Raw genomic sequence first — 15,428 nt, 5'->3', positions numbered from 1 at the left:
CCATATAGGATCAACACCTTAATTCAGAAGAAGCCTCTTTCTTTCACCAAGGGACAAGAACTTGCAACTCACTACCACAGGGAGCATCTGCACAGAACAGCATTGTATATTTCTCAGCCATAACTGTAGCAAAGTTATGTTGAGTAGATAAGGAAGGTTTAAGTTATTCAGTCATTATTTAAGCTTTCGTTCACAGTGTAACCCCATCAATAAAACAGGAGATTCTGCAGATGCTGGAAATCCAGAGTAAAGCACACAAAATGCCAGAGGAACTTAGCAGCATCTATGAAGGGGAATAAACAGTCGACATTTCAGGCTGAGACCCTTAATCAGGACTTGGTCCAAAATATCGACTCTTTATACCTCTCCAGAGACGCTGTCTGACCAGCTGAGTTCCTCCAGCATTTTGTGCACACTATTCTGGATTTTCAGCATCTGCAGAATCCCTCATGTTTTCTCAAGGAACAAACAGTCAAACTTTCAGGGCAGGAATTTTGCCAAGTTTGGCAAAAATTAGGCACTTTCAGGTACTTAAAAGAAAGATTTAAGGAAATCCATCGATCTTCCATTCCAATAAAAATGCATTTAAAGTGTCAGTGTTAATAATGATACCCACACAATCAAAATCAGCCATTATCTTCATCATCCTAATAATTAAACTAATTCTCACTAACCACCAGGGGATTCATATGAAGCAGGCTTGGTCAGTAGTCTATGTTTGATAATTGCACTAATATCAGCGATGCATTTTCTTTATGAAATTCATTACCAGTATAAAAATGAACACAATTTTTTCCAATAGAATCTGGGGATCGTTTTCCTTCACTCCCTCCCCCACAACTCAGTTATTAAAACTAAACAATGCAAGCCCAGTAGATAAGAGGAAGCAGTGTGAACCCTAGTCCGTTCTGTGCTGTAAATTCTTCATCAAGAACACACAGAGATCCATCCATCTTAAGGTGATGAACATGACCTGTCCAGTGGATACTCACATTGCTGACAATTTCCTGGTTTTTCTTGATGCGTTCCAGTTCAGGGGTACTGGCCACCGCGCTGAATCCTTTCCCCTTGTTTTTCTCAAAATCTTCTTTGTATTGGACCTAAAAGGAGAAAAAAAAGTTTAAACAGTTTCCTAATGGAAGCTATAGCTGTGCTGAGATAGTTGCTTAGAAGTTAGTAAGAGCCTATTCAGCCCAACTAGTTCATGCTAGCATTTGTCCTCCATACAGCCTCGACATAATCTATTTCATTTACCATAAAAGCAGGCCCAAGAGAACTTATTTACACTTAGTGGCCACTTTATTAGGTATACCAACACTCCTGCTTGTTAATGCAAATATCCAATCAGCCAATCATGTGGCAGCAACTCAATGCATATAAGCATGCAGATGTGGTCAAGAGGTTCAGTTGTTGTTCAGCCCAAACATCAGAATGGGGAAGAAATGTGATCAAAGTAATTAACTGTGATTGATTGTTGCTGCCAGACAGAGTGGTTTGAGTATCTCATAAACTGATCTCCAGGGATTTTCACAACAGCCTCAAGAATTTACAGAGAATGGTGTGAAAAACAAAAAAACAAAAACACTAGTGAGCAGCAGTTCTGTGGGTGAAAACGATTTTTCCAGTAGATGAGAGCGAATCCTAGTCTGTTCTTCAGGCCCAACAAGCCCACACTGCCCAATTACACCTGTGAGACCAATTAATCTGCCAACCCAAGTCTTTGGATTGTGGAAGGAAACCAGACCACTTAGAGGATGGAGAGGGTCTACAAACTCATTACAAGCAGCAGCACAATTGAACCCAGGTCACTGGTTCTGTTAAAGCATTATGATACACTACACTACCGTAGCACCCCAACAAGGTCTTTCTATATTCTGAATGTTGTCTATACCTACGTGCCTGTGACGTTTCTGCAAGATTCTCCACTGTACCTGTACACATGACAATAAACTTGACTTGAAAGGTATTACCTTTCAGACTAATGCAGTGTAATAACTGTGCTTAATAAAATCAGATTTGGTCAAATTCACTGCTTGTTCACATCCTGCTGAATGTCATTATAAAGGATAAATAAGTACACCATTAATAAAACACTCATATTTGCATTTCAATACACAAATTGACTCTTTATTCCCTACCACTACTGACTTGAAGCTTACAGGATTGTAAATTAAATGTATTTCATTTTCAAGGTATTTTCATTCCAAAATCTGGTCCACAGAAGGAGAGATTGACCTGCCCTCCTCTCCCCATCATATAAAGGCTTGATGACATCACTGGTTTCTACAGTCAGGATCCCAAAGACAGTGATTTCCCTACAACCAGGGCAACTATTGTACCAAGACTATTGCAGTTTCCTTTTTTTTGTTTGTCATCTTTCTAACGAGACTAAGGCCTCTAACATTTGCACCCCTTCCCACTTGCCCACCAAGCTTTGAAATAGTCACAAAGGTTACAGGATTTCAATGAAGTTAGAAACCAGAATTCTATTTATTTTCCCTTGCATTCATCTGGGCCATGGACTTCGGTGTAGAGGCATACGGGCTGAGTGACACCAATGAAAATCTCATTTTATAAATTAGAAAATAGTTAAAATAGAAAGGGGTACCTGTTAGATAAGCACATGGATGATAGAAGAATGGAGGGAAGGGTTAGATTGAATGGAGGGAAGCTCAGCACAACATCGTGGGCTGAAATGCCTCTAGTGTGTTGTAATGTTCTGTGTTCTAAATTAGTCAACTTTCAACACAACAATTTGTGGCAGCAGTGTAGTGCAGTGGTAAGCATAATGTTATTACAACGCCAACAACCTGGGGTCAATTCTCGTCACGGTCTGTAAGGAGCTTGTACAGTCTCCCTGTGACCACGTGGGTTTCCTCCAGGTGTTCCTATTTCTTCCCACGTTCCAAAGACATGTGGGTTAGTCCACTAATTGGTCACATGGGAGTGTAATTGGGCACCATGGGCTCATTGGTCCAGATCGTCCTGTTATGTGGTACAAGACACTTCAAAGAAGTGTTATCAAATAAAGTCATTCTTGCCTGGATGTAAAATAAAATTGCCATGGCATTATTTCAAACTAATGCAAGGGAGTCCTCAAAGTCCCAGCCAATGTTTATACTCAACCATCATCTTAAAAAATGATTATGTAGTCTTAAATTATCAGTGGTTGGTGGGGCCTTGCAGTGTACAATTGGCAGCTAACATTTCCTGCTTTATAACAGCATGCTTCAGAAGTAAATAATTGGCTGTAAAGTGTTTCGGGATGTCTGGTGCTGTGAAAGGTGCTAAATACAAGGCTGCCTTTCTTTCGTACTTCCCTGGATAATGGAAACTCTGTCAGGCCATATGCCGTCACTTGTTTGGCTGCCAGCACTGACTGCATTTATTCCTGGAGGTGTCAATGCATGACATCCCATTAGTCCATCTTCATACTCACTTCATTGGTCACCAATGCATCCACCCTACCACACCAATCAGAAAGCAGATTTCTCATGTCAGGGAACATCTATGAACAGGAATAAATAGTTGACCTTTCAGGCCGAGACCCTTGTAGTACAGCTGGTTCTGTATTTTTTGTAGTTGCGTTGTCTGTAAGCATGTATGGTGCTTCCTGTGGTAGGGAAGTCCAAGACCAAAGGACACAGCCCCAGAACAGAGAGTTATCTATTTATAACAGAAATGAGGAGCAATTTCTTTAGCCAGATGGTGGTGAATCTGTGGAATCTGTTGCCACAGATGGTCGTGGATGCCAAGTCTTCGGGTACATTTAAGCCAGAGGTTGATAGATTTTTCATTAGTCAGGACATGAAGGGTTACCTGGAAAAGGCAAGAGACTGAAGCTGAGAGGAAAATGCATCAGTCATGCTGAGCAGACTTGATGGGCCAAACTGGCCTAACTGTGCTCATAAATTATATAGTCTTATGGCATCAAACCAACAAAGTCAAAGTGTCTCATAGGCTGTTATATTCAAGATTTCTCCCCCTTCTCTCTTTTACCATTCCCCATTCTGGTTACCCTCTCACCCCCTGTCTTCTGATCACCTGCCTATCACCTCCCTCCAGTGCCCCTCCTCCTTCCCTTTCTCCCACGGTCCACTCTCCTCCCCTATCAGATTCCTTCTTTTCCAACACTTCACCTCTTCCACCTATCACCTCCTATCTTCTTACTTCATCCCCCCCACCTAGTATTACCCATCACCTACCAGCTTGTACTCCTTCCTCTCCCCCCACCTTCCTATTCTGGCCTCTTCCTCCTTCTTTTCCAGTCCCAATTAAAGGTTTTGGCCTGAAAACTCAACTGTTTATTCCTGTCCATAGATGTGTTGTATCCTGCTGAGTTCCTCCAGCATTTTGTGTGTGTTCCTCTGGATTTCCAACATCTTCAGAATCTCTCGTGTTTATTATTTTCTGCACTCACTCCAGCTTAATGGCATTTTTCCTATAGCAAGGTGAGCTAAGCTGAAATTTCAGATAACTATGTACTTGTAGTCCAAAGTGCTTTCATTATTTCTTCTCTCTGCTGCAAGATTTAGATGTGACAACTAAAACTAATTCTCTCTTGCTATCAATTTGCAACAAAATATTCCCAACAATTATGCAACAAACATACTTACCTGTCCCAGTCATACCCCTGGATGTTTAACGTGATTAAATGTTGCCAAATACTTTTTACAAAGATCTGGCAGCCTTTTTCATTTAAACATTTTTGTGAAGCACAGATCTTGAAAAGCAAAGTGGAATTTCCACAAGGAAAGCAGGAGAAACTCATTTGGAGAAATGGAGGAGGAATGCAGGAGAAATGCATTTGAAATTTCCTGATGAAGGGTCTCAGCCTGAAATGTCAACTGTTTACTCCTCTCCACAGATGCTGCCTGACCTGCTGTGCTCCTCCAGCATTTTATGTGTATATGTTGTTCAAGGTTTCCATCATCTGCTAAATCTCATGTCTATGCATTTGAAAAATGGCACTGTGGCACTCCCTCAATACGGTCCCAAACTTGGTGCATAAATCACCCAGTGAGATGCAAACTCACAACTTTGACTCCAATGCAAGGCAGAGTAAAGATACAGGAGATTCTACAGATGCTGGAAATCCAGAGTAACAAACACAAAATGCTGGAGGAACTCAACAGGTCAGGCATCATCTATGGAGAGGGTTAAACAGTTGATGTTTCAGGCTGAGACCCTTCATCAGGAACTTTGAAATGTGACTTTAAAATGACCAAGCTTGATGAAGGGCCTTGGTCTGAAATGTCAACTGTTTATTCCCCTCCATAGATTTTGTTTGACCTGCTGAGTTCCTCCAGCATTTTGTGTAGATTAAAGACTTTGTGTTAAAAGGAAACATTAGACCCTTATTTCCCAGTGCAGCAAAGTAGCAAACAGGGAGCTCAGGAAAACATCCTGCCTGCTCAGATTTTTTCTGCAAAATAATGAGAGGCTTTTCTCTGTCAGTAACACCACATGCCCTGTTTCCTGATTTTCTTTATTGCAAAGTAACTCAGGTTCCAATCCAATTTGCATAAACATTGAAGCAAATCTCAAAAACTGGACAACATGCCGTAGGATCTGCCTTTCTACAAATGGTAATTCTTGAACTATAATGCAGCATAAAATAGTCGTAGTCATACTTTATTGATCCCGGGGGAAATTGGTTTTCATTACAGTTGCACCATAAATAATAAATAGTAATAAAACCATAAATAGTTAAATAGTAATATGTAAATTATGCTAGGAAATAAGTCCAGGACCAGCCTATTGGCTGAGGGTATCTGACCCTCCAAGGGAGGAGCTGTAAAGTTTGATGGCCACAGGCAGGAATGACTTCCTATGACGCTCTGTGTTGCATCTTGGTGGAATGAGTCTCTGGCTGAATGTACTCCTTTGCCCAACCAGTACATTATGTACTGCAGCGGTCCCCAACCACTGGGCCGCGGACCGGTACCAGGCCGCAGAGCATGCGCTATCTGGCCGCGGGGAAGCGATATGATTTGGCGATATGATTCAGCTGTACCATTCCTCATTCCCTGTCACGGCCACTGATCAGCCATTACGCACGCGAGGTCATGACCCACGCGTCATCCGTGTCAGGGTGGGAAGGAGATCAACTCCTCGAGCTTGTAAATGACGACGGGGTGAAAAGTATGTTTGACATAACACCTCTGCCGGCATTTTGGATCAAAGTCAAGGCTAAATATCCTGAGATAGCTACGAAAGCACTGAAAACGTTGCTTCCATTTCCAACATTTTTCTGCGAAGCGGAGTTTTCTGCAATGAATGCAATGAAAACTAAATTGTGGAATAGACTGGACATAAGGAACCCCCTTCGAGTATCGCTGTCTCCCATCACCCCTCGATAGGACCGTCTTATTGCAGGGAAACAAGCCCAGGGCTCCCACTGATTCAGCGATATTGGTGTGTTGCAATGATTTTATATGTTCATACGGGGAAAATATGCGCTGTGTGTTTAATATTAAATTCGTTAGATAAGCCCTTTTAGAAACAAAATTGAGTGTATTACCCACTTATCGCCTATATTCCAGTAGTGATTAACACCCACCCCCACGAACAGAATCGCCAAAAAGGATTAGCTCGCGGGGGCGGGCAGGGCGGGAATCGGCAGGTCACGACGCGCATGCGCACTGGTGCCCGCGCAAGGCTTCATGGCCATTGTAGTCTTTTTTGGGTAAACAACGCATTTGACTGCTATTCTTGTCCGTTGGCAACCCTACCCCCACCCCCCCACCAGTCGGCCGGTCCGCAAGAATATTGTCAATATTAAACCGGTCCGCAATGCAGAAAAGGTTGGGGACCTCTGATGTAGTGGATGGGACACATTGTCCAAGATGGCATGCAACTTAGACAGCCTCCTCTTTTCAGACACCACCATGAGAGAGTCCAGCTCCATCCCCACAACATCACTGGCCTTACGAATGAGTTTGTTGATTCTGTTGGTGTCTGCAACCCTCAGCCTGCTGCCCCAGCACACAACAGCAAACAAGATATCACTGGCCACTACAGACTCGTAGAACATCCTCAGCATCGTCCGGCAGATGTTAAAGGACCTCAGTCTCCTCAGGAAACAGAGACAGCTCTGACCCTTCTTGTAGACAGCCTCAGTGTTCTTTGACCAGTCCAGATTATTGTCAATTCGTATCCCCAGGTATTTGTAATCCTCCACCATGTCCACACTGACCCCCTGGATGGAAACAGGGGTCACCGGTACCTTAGCTCTCCTCAGGTCTACCACCAGCTCCTTAGTCTTTTTCACATTAAGCTGCAGATAATTCTGCTCACACCATGTGACAAAGTTCCCTACCGTAGCCCTGTACTCAGCCTCATCTCCCTTGCTGATGCATCCAACTATGGCAGAGTCATCCGAAAACTTCTGAAGATGACAAGACTCTGTGCAGTAGTTTCTAAGCTTCTAATAAGAAGGTTAAGCTTTTGAATTCTACATGGGGACAGTGGACAGGATGAAAACACGGTCTCTCTCTACAGCTTATTAAATTTCAACTGGGAGACTTAGAGCATCTAAAAATGATTTTTGCAGTGGCAAATTTAAGAGCCATTTTATGCAAAGTAAGAGCTTACAATTGATAAGAAAAATTAGTAACTAGTTCACAGCAAACCACAAAACGCTGGAGGAACTCAACAGGTCAAGCCGCATCTATGGAGGGGAATAAATAGTCAATATTTTAGGCCAAGACCCTTCATCAGGGCTGGAAAGGAAGGGGGAAGAAGCCAGAATAAAAAGGCGAGGGGAGAGGAAGGAGTACAAGCTAGCAGGTGATAGCTGAAGCCAGATAGGTGGGTGGAGGGGGTTGGGTAAGTAGAAAGAGAATCAATTAAGCTGGGAGGTGAAAGGTGGAAGATAAAGGGGTGAAGGAGGAGGAATCTGATAGATGAGAGCAAATGATGAGAGAAAGGGGAGGAGGAGCACTAGAGTGACGTGATGGGAAGGTGAGGAGAAAAGAAGGGATAAGATCAGAGCAAGAATTGGGAAATGAAAAAGGGAGAAGGTGGGAGGTGGTAGAAATTACCAGAAGTTCGAGAAATCAATGTTCATGCCTTCGGGTTAGAGACTATTCAGATGAAATAAGAGGTGTTGCTCCTCCAATCTGAGCGTGGCGTTATTGTGGCAGCAGAGGCGGCCATGGACTGACATGTTGGAATGGGAATGGGAAGTAGAATTAAAATGGGAGGCACAGTCAGTGGTCATTTAACCAATTGTTCTTTGAAAGCACTAACCCAGTTTTCCCTCTCCAATTAAAAATTCATTCTGTTTCTTTGATGATGCTGATTGCAGGATGAATATTGGCTTGGAAGCCAAATGGGAAAAAATGCTTTTCACCTTAAATTGTGCCAAAAAATTTTTGAAGCCCTTCTCTTCAAGTAATAAGCACAATGTCTCAAATCTACAAGAGGAGGGTAATATAAGTCTGCATCAGAGCTATCTGGAAAGACTATCTCAATTAAATGCTAAATACTGGGGCACAGCCAAACCCTGACAAACTCCTGCTCAGAGCAGAGCGCGTTACCAATTTCGACAGCTCGATAACTGTTTCGAGTAAACACCTCCCCAAGCCAACACTAAGGTCACATGCTAAATACTTGTTTTATTTGCTAATTATCAAAGTGAACACTCCAGAAATTCTTCAGGGCAGAGGCACATAAGTGCACATTTAATCATTAGAGACTTCATTTTGGAATGCTGTAGAAAATGCAGACATCTTGAAAAGCAAATAAAAAACTGCAGGTGCAGGAAGCCTGAAACAACAGATAAAGAAACGTTGGAACCATTCAACATGCCAGACATGATCTGTGGAGTGAGAAACAGGGCCAACAATTCAGGTCATCAACTACTTGTTTGCGGCAAGGAATTGACTTGTGGACTTCAGGAAGGGAAGTGGAGAGAACACACACCAGTCCTCATTGAGGCGTCAGAACTGGAAAGACTGAACAGTTTCAAGTTACTGGGTGTCAATATTTCTGAAGATCTATCCTGTGCCCAACATACTAATGCAATTATGAAGGCAGCACACAAGAAGCTGTATTTCATTAGGAGTTTGAGGTGGTTTGGTATGTCTCCAAAGATCAGCAAATTTCTACATTTGTAATGTGGAGAGCATTCTGACTCTGGCATGGAGGCACCAGTGCACGGGATCAGAAAATGTTGCAGAGGGTATAAACTCAGTCAGCTCCATCACAGCACTAGCCTCCCCACCATTGAGGAAAATCTAAATAGGCAATGCCTCAAGAAGACGGCATCCATCGTTAAGGACACTAGGACATGCCTTCTTCTCATTACTACCATCATCAGAGAGAAGATACAGGAGACCAGGGATACACGCTCAGTGTTTTAAGAACAGCTTATTCTCATCTGCCAACAGATTTCTGAATGGTTCATGAACCCATGAACATTACCTCAATATTCTGATCTCTTTTTACATTATTTATATATTATTGTAATTTATAGTAATGTTTTATGTTTTACACTACACTACTGCTGGAAAACTAATTTCACAGCACACGTCAGTGATAATAAAACTGATTCTGATTCTGTGTCCTCAACCTAGATTTGAATAACATTGTGGCTGATGTCCAACCTTGGCACACCTTTCATGCACCAGCCTCATATCCCTCAGTTCCCCTCATATCCAATGACCTATTGGTCTCAGCATCAAGTCTCCACAGCCCTCTTGCGTAAATAACTTCAAAGATTCACTACTCCTTCCTTAAAGAAATTTCTCCCCAGAGGAGATTTACCAGGATGCTGCCTGGTTTAGAAAGTATGCATTATGATCAGAGATTAAGGGAGCTAGGGCTTTACTCTTTGGAGAGAAGGAGGATGAGAGGAGACATGATGGAGGTGTACAAGATAATAAGAGGAATAGATAGAGTGGATAGCCAGCGCCTCTTCCCCAGGACACCACTGCTCAATACAAGGGGACATGGCTTTAAGGTAAGGGGTGGGAAGTTCAAGGGGAATATTAGAGGAAGGTTTTTTACTCAGAGAGTGGTTGGTGCGTGGAATGCACTGCCTGAGTCAGTGGTGGAGGCAGATACATTAGTGAAGTTTAAGAGACTATTAGACAGGTATATGGAGGAATTTAAGGTGGGGGCTTAGGTGGGAGGCAAGGTTTGAGGGTTGGCACAACATTGTGGGCCGAAGGGCCTGTACTGTGCTGTACTATTCTATTCTATAATCCTTGAAAGTGAGTCTATAGTTTGCAGATCCTGTTCAGTGTTGAGATGAGTGAAGTTATCCATGCTGGTTCAGGGACCCTGATGGTTGTAGGATAATAACTCTTGTTGAACCTGGTGGTGTTTGGGACCTTCCCAACCGCAGCAACGAGAAGAGAGGATGGCCTGCTTGATGACAGACATTGCTTTCTTGTGTGTTGGCACTCTTTGTAAATATGCTGAATAGTGGGAGGGTTTTTTGTGATGGATTGAGCTGTATCCAATATTTTTGAGAGCAGTTCTGTTGATGTTATGTGATCAGACAAGAATTTCCCAGTAATATTGGTTTTTATTTCCAATTTCCTGCATGTGCAGTACTATTCATAGGCTTCATGGCAGTGACATTTCTTGCCAAAGCAAACCAATTCTTGCTGACTGCTGCTGTGCTGGGATCCTGTGGATTTATACAATTTGGATGTGACCTTTGCTTTAACTAGGTCACCGTGCCTCTTACAACATACATTTGTCTTCAGAAGAGAGCCACCCAAATATTTCAAACTGCTGAGTTTATTTATTCCCCTCATAAAACTGGGCTGAATCTGTTGGTTAATACTGTGTCTATGATTATGAATTTTGAAAAAAGATGATCAGACTAGACTTCAGAAGAGAAAATTAAACACCATAAGTCAATGACAAGTATACAGTGAATCACCCTAAAAGGAGTTGACATTGGATCGTTAATTGAATCACCATTCTCCTCTCTCATTCTATCACCCTCTGTACATGTACATGACATTGTATCAGAGCAGCCTGGTGGAGAGATCTGATTCACAGTTGCATGCATTTCAGGTTGTCAAAGATTATATTTTAAAGGAATTTCAATCCCCAAAAATGGGACATTTTATCCTAAACTCAGAGATTTGAATATCAAAAATCAAAACCAAACTACAGATGCTAGAAATCTAAACAAAGGTATAAAATGCAGAACATAAACATGAGAGATCCTGCAGATTCTTCTTTTCATCTGCCTATCACCTCCCCCTGCTGCCCCTTCTCCCTCTCTTTTTCCCATGGCCCATTCTCCTCTCCTATCAGATTCCTTTTTCTTTGGCACTTTACCTTTTTGGCCTATCACCTCCCGACTTCATCTCCCCCTTCCCCACCCCCCCCCACCTTCTTATTCTGGCTTCTTCCCCTTCCTTTTGAGTTAAGTTGAAGGGTCTCAGTCTGAAACATCAACTGTTTATTCCTTTCCAGAGATGCTGCCCGACCTGAGTTCTTCCATCATTTTGTATTCTGCAAATACTGTAAATACAGAGTAACACATAATGTGTTGGAGGAACTCAGCCAGGCAGGCAGCATCTATGCAGGGGAAAAGAGCAGAATTGTTGCTTTCAGACAATGTTAGAACACACTTTATAAAACAAAGGTGAACTTGAATTGGGGAATACGGGAATGTTTAGGTTTGGACCTACAATCGCTGTGGGAGGATGAATACAGGCCCTGGTGGAAGACTTTGTCAAATGGTGCAAGCTGAATCATCTGCAGCTCAACATCAGTAAGACAAAGGAGATGGTGACGGACTTTAGGAAGACTAGGCCTGCACTGCTCCCTGTTACTATTGATGGCAAGGATGTAGTGAGGACCTACAAGTACTTCTGGATGACAGATGAGTGGAGCACCAACACAGAGGCTGTGTACAAGGAGGATCAGAGTCGCCTCTACTTCCTGAGGAGACTGAGGTCCTTTAGAGTATGCAGGCCTCTCCTTCACATGTTCTACCAGTCTGTTGTTGCCAGTACAATCTTCTATCCGGTGGTGTGCTGGGGCAATGGCATCAACACAGGTGACGCTAACAGGCTTAATAAACTGATTAGAAAGGCTGGCTTTGTTATAGGAGTCAAACTGGACACACTGGAGGCTGTGGTAGAACAAAGAACCCTACGGAAAATCCAGGCAATTCTGGACAGTGTTTCTCACCCTCTGCATGCTGCCTTGTCTGAACAGAGGAGCACATTTAGACATAGACTAAGACAACTGCACTGTTCCAAAGAGTGCTATATGAGGTCATTGTTACCCTCGGCCGTTAGGCTCTATAATGAGTCAATCTATAGCCAGGGAAGTGATGACCCCCTCCTGTTAGACGGCTTGAGGTAACTTATTTTTTATTCTTTCTTACTTCTCTTCTAATATTTGTATATCAGTGCACTTGTAATGCTGTGACACTGTAATTTCCTTTGGGATCAATAAAGTATGTGTATATTGCAGACACCAGCTACGCAGCAAACTGTCTTTTCCAAAAGTTCCCTTCTAAAAAGCACTACAGGCTATGAAAACAAAAAACCTCATGCCATTTTAAAAGTTTATGCCCCCAAGCAGTTAATCTGATTAACCAGTCTAGTTAGCCCTCCCCCACTGTTCCCCATTACCTCGGTCACTGCACTGTAAACACTTTCAACCACTTTTTACAATACTATTTACATTGGTATTTATGCACATTTTACTCCATATCCATACTTAACCTCTAACTTTATTTTTATATAATCCTTTCTTATAATTGGTGAATGCTTTTTTTTGTTGCATGTCACACCCTGACCAATACACCACAGCAAACTCCCAATATATATAAATCTTTATGGCAAATATAGTTGATGATTCTTGATGAGCTTCAATAGGGTCACATTTTAATCAGTGTATCCCATTCCAGGGATCAGCTTGGTAACCTTCAGGATCACACCCAGACTCTATTATGAAAGGTTCTATATAAATGAAACAGTGGGTCAGACAACATCTGTGGTGGCAAATGGACAGTCAGTGTTTTGGGTTGAGACCTTTCGTCTCTCCAGAAGGCAGCTCCTGACCCATAATACTAACCATTCATTTCATAGCCCAGATGCTGCCCTGACCTGTTGAGTTCCTCCATTCTATCTTGTTTGTTGCCCCAGATTCCACTGTCTGCACTCTCATGTGTCTACATAAATAAAGTTGTGCTTGCTGTGCATCGAGTCCCCACAGTGCTTGGAAACTGTTTTTGCAGGGTCTCATTTATGAAACTGACCGCACATTTGGCTGCATGTCAGCAGTAAGTAAGATGTAGAACTCACAACAGTCACAATGAACAGCAGGGTGGCTTTGGGGAAGCTATTTAGGTCCACGAGGGAGGAAGGCAGGAAAATATAATGACAGACGTGATGAGGTCAGGAGGGTGGCTCTTTTGTCAGAGAACAATGTCCTGCAGTGTTGAAATTGTTACATAATGAATAAGTTTTTACAAGAAATTCTGCAACTGATTTGGAGACCAAATGCTTTGCTCTGCTAATTTTAAGCATTCTATTTTCTAATGTAATGTGAATTAATATATGATAATAATACATTTTACTAATATGATTATTGACTACAGGAGGAAGAAGCCAGAGATCCATGTGCCAGTCTTCACTATAGAATCACCAGTGAGGGGAGGGGGGTGGGGGTCAGTAACTTTCAATTCCTTGGTGTCGTGATATCAGAGGATCTGTCCTGGGACAAACATGTAAGTGACATTACAAAGAAGGCACAGCAGTGCCTCTGCTTTCTTAAAAGCTTGTGCAGATTCGGCATGTCAGCTAAAACTTTGACAAACCTCTCTAGATGCAGGGTGGAGAGTGTCCTGACTGGTTGTATCATGGCCTGGTATGAAAACACCAATGCCCTTGAAAGGAAAAGTCTACAGAGAGTGGTTGATACAGCTCGGTCCATCACAGGCAAAAACTTATCCACCATTGAACACATCTCCAAGAAGCGCTGTCGTAGGAAAGCAGCATCTATCATCAAAGACCTCCAACATCCAGGTCATTCTTGGTACTTGAATTGAATTGTCTTTATTACTTACATCCTTCATATACACGATGAGTAAAAATCTTTATGTTACATCTCCATCTAAATGTGCAATGTGCAATTTCTAGTAATTTATAATAAATAGTATTACAACAGGACAGTCAATAAAACAGAAGTACAGTTGTATCAGCATGAATTAATCAGTCTGATGGCCTGGTGGAAGAAGCTGTCCCGGGTCCTGGCTTTTCCAGATGGTAGCAGCTGGAGCAGTTTGTGATTGGGGTGACTCGGGTCCCTAATCATCCTTCGGGCCCTTTTTACACACCTTTCTTTGTAAATGTCCTGAATCATGGGAAGTTCACAACTACGGATGCGCTGGGCTGTCCGCACCACTCTCTGCAGCGTCCTGCGATTGAGGGAGGTACAGTTCCCGTACCAGGCAGTGATGCAGCCAGTCAGGATGCTCTCAATTGTGCCTCTGTAGAAAGTTCTTACGATTTGGGGATCCATACCAAACTTCTTCAGCTGTCTGAGGTGAAAGAGGTGCTGTTGTGCCTTTTTCACCACACGGCCGTTATGTACAGACCACATGAGGTCCTCGGTTATGTGTATGCCAAGGAATTTAAAGCTGTTCACCCTCTCAACCCCAGAACCATTGATGTCAATCGGGGTTAGCCCGTCTCCATTCCTCCTGTAGTCCACAACCAGCTCCTTTGTTTTTGCAACATTGAGGGAGAGGTTGTTTTCTTGACACCACTGTGTCAGGGTAATGACTACTTCTCTGTAGGTGGCACTGGCGTCCATTAGGCAGGTGGTACTGGAGTCTTAGGTCCCGCACCACAGGTTCAGGAACAGTTATTATCCCTCTCCCCCAGGCTCCTTATTATTTATTTAATATTGATATTTAAATTATTTGTACAATTTTTTTGCACATTGGTAGTTTGTCAGTCTTCATGCATAGATCTTCACAAATTCTATTGTATCTCCTTATTTTCCTGTAAATGCCTGCTAGAAAATTAATCTAAAGGTATTGCAAGGAGACATATACATGGTTAGATAATAACTTTACTGTGAATTTAAAATATGACTTTGAATTTATTATATTCTTTCATGCAAAATTTATTCCAATCCCAAAATAACTCTGCTTCAGGAGGCTGACTCATCAACTGGCTCTAGTCAAATTGTCTGATTACATCACTGGTAGGAAACTAATGAAGATGGCATGCCAGAGGCTACATTTCACTAGCAGTTTGAGGAGATTTGGTATGTCCCCAAAGACTCTAGCAAATTTCAACAGGTAAATTGTGGACAGCATTCTGATTGGGTGCATCGCCGTCTGGTATGGAGGAGCCACTGCACAGTATCATAAAAAGCTGCAGAGGGTTGTAAACTCAACCAGCTCCATTATGGGCACAAGCCTCCTCAGT

General features: G+C 42.5%; 1 protein-coding gene across 2 annotated transcripts in view; it reads right to left on the bottom strand.

Annotated features, from left to right (window-relative positions):
- lasp1 (LIM and SH3 protein 1) overlaps nucleotides 1-15,428 on the bottom strand; it is a 193,969-nt gene that overhangs the window by 65,880 nt on the left and 112,661 nt on the right. For both annotated transcript variants that reach the window (XM_072249218.1, XM_072249216.1), the window contains exon 4: nucleotides 993-1,100. In XM_072249218.1, the coding sequence (XP_072105319.1) occupies nucleotides 993-1,100 (108 nt within the window). The remainder of the gene's footprint in view (nucleotides 1-992; nucleotides 1,101-15,428) is intronic.

This window comes from Mobula birostris, chromosome X (assembly GCF_030028105.1).
Source record: "Mobula birostris isolate sMobBir1 chromosome X, sMobBir1.hap1, whole genome shotgun sequence".
NCBI lineage: Eukaryota > Metazoa > Chordata > Chondrichthyes > Myliobatiformes > Myliobatidae > Mobula > Mobula birostris.
Note: the sequence above shows the minus strand (reverse complement) of the source record. Positions and strands in the feature narration are given on the sequence as shown.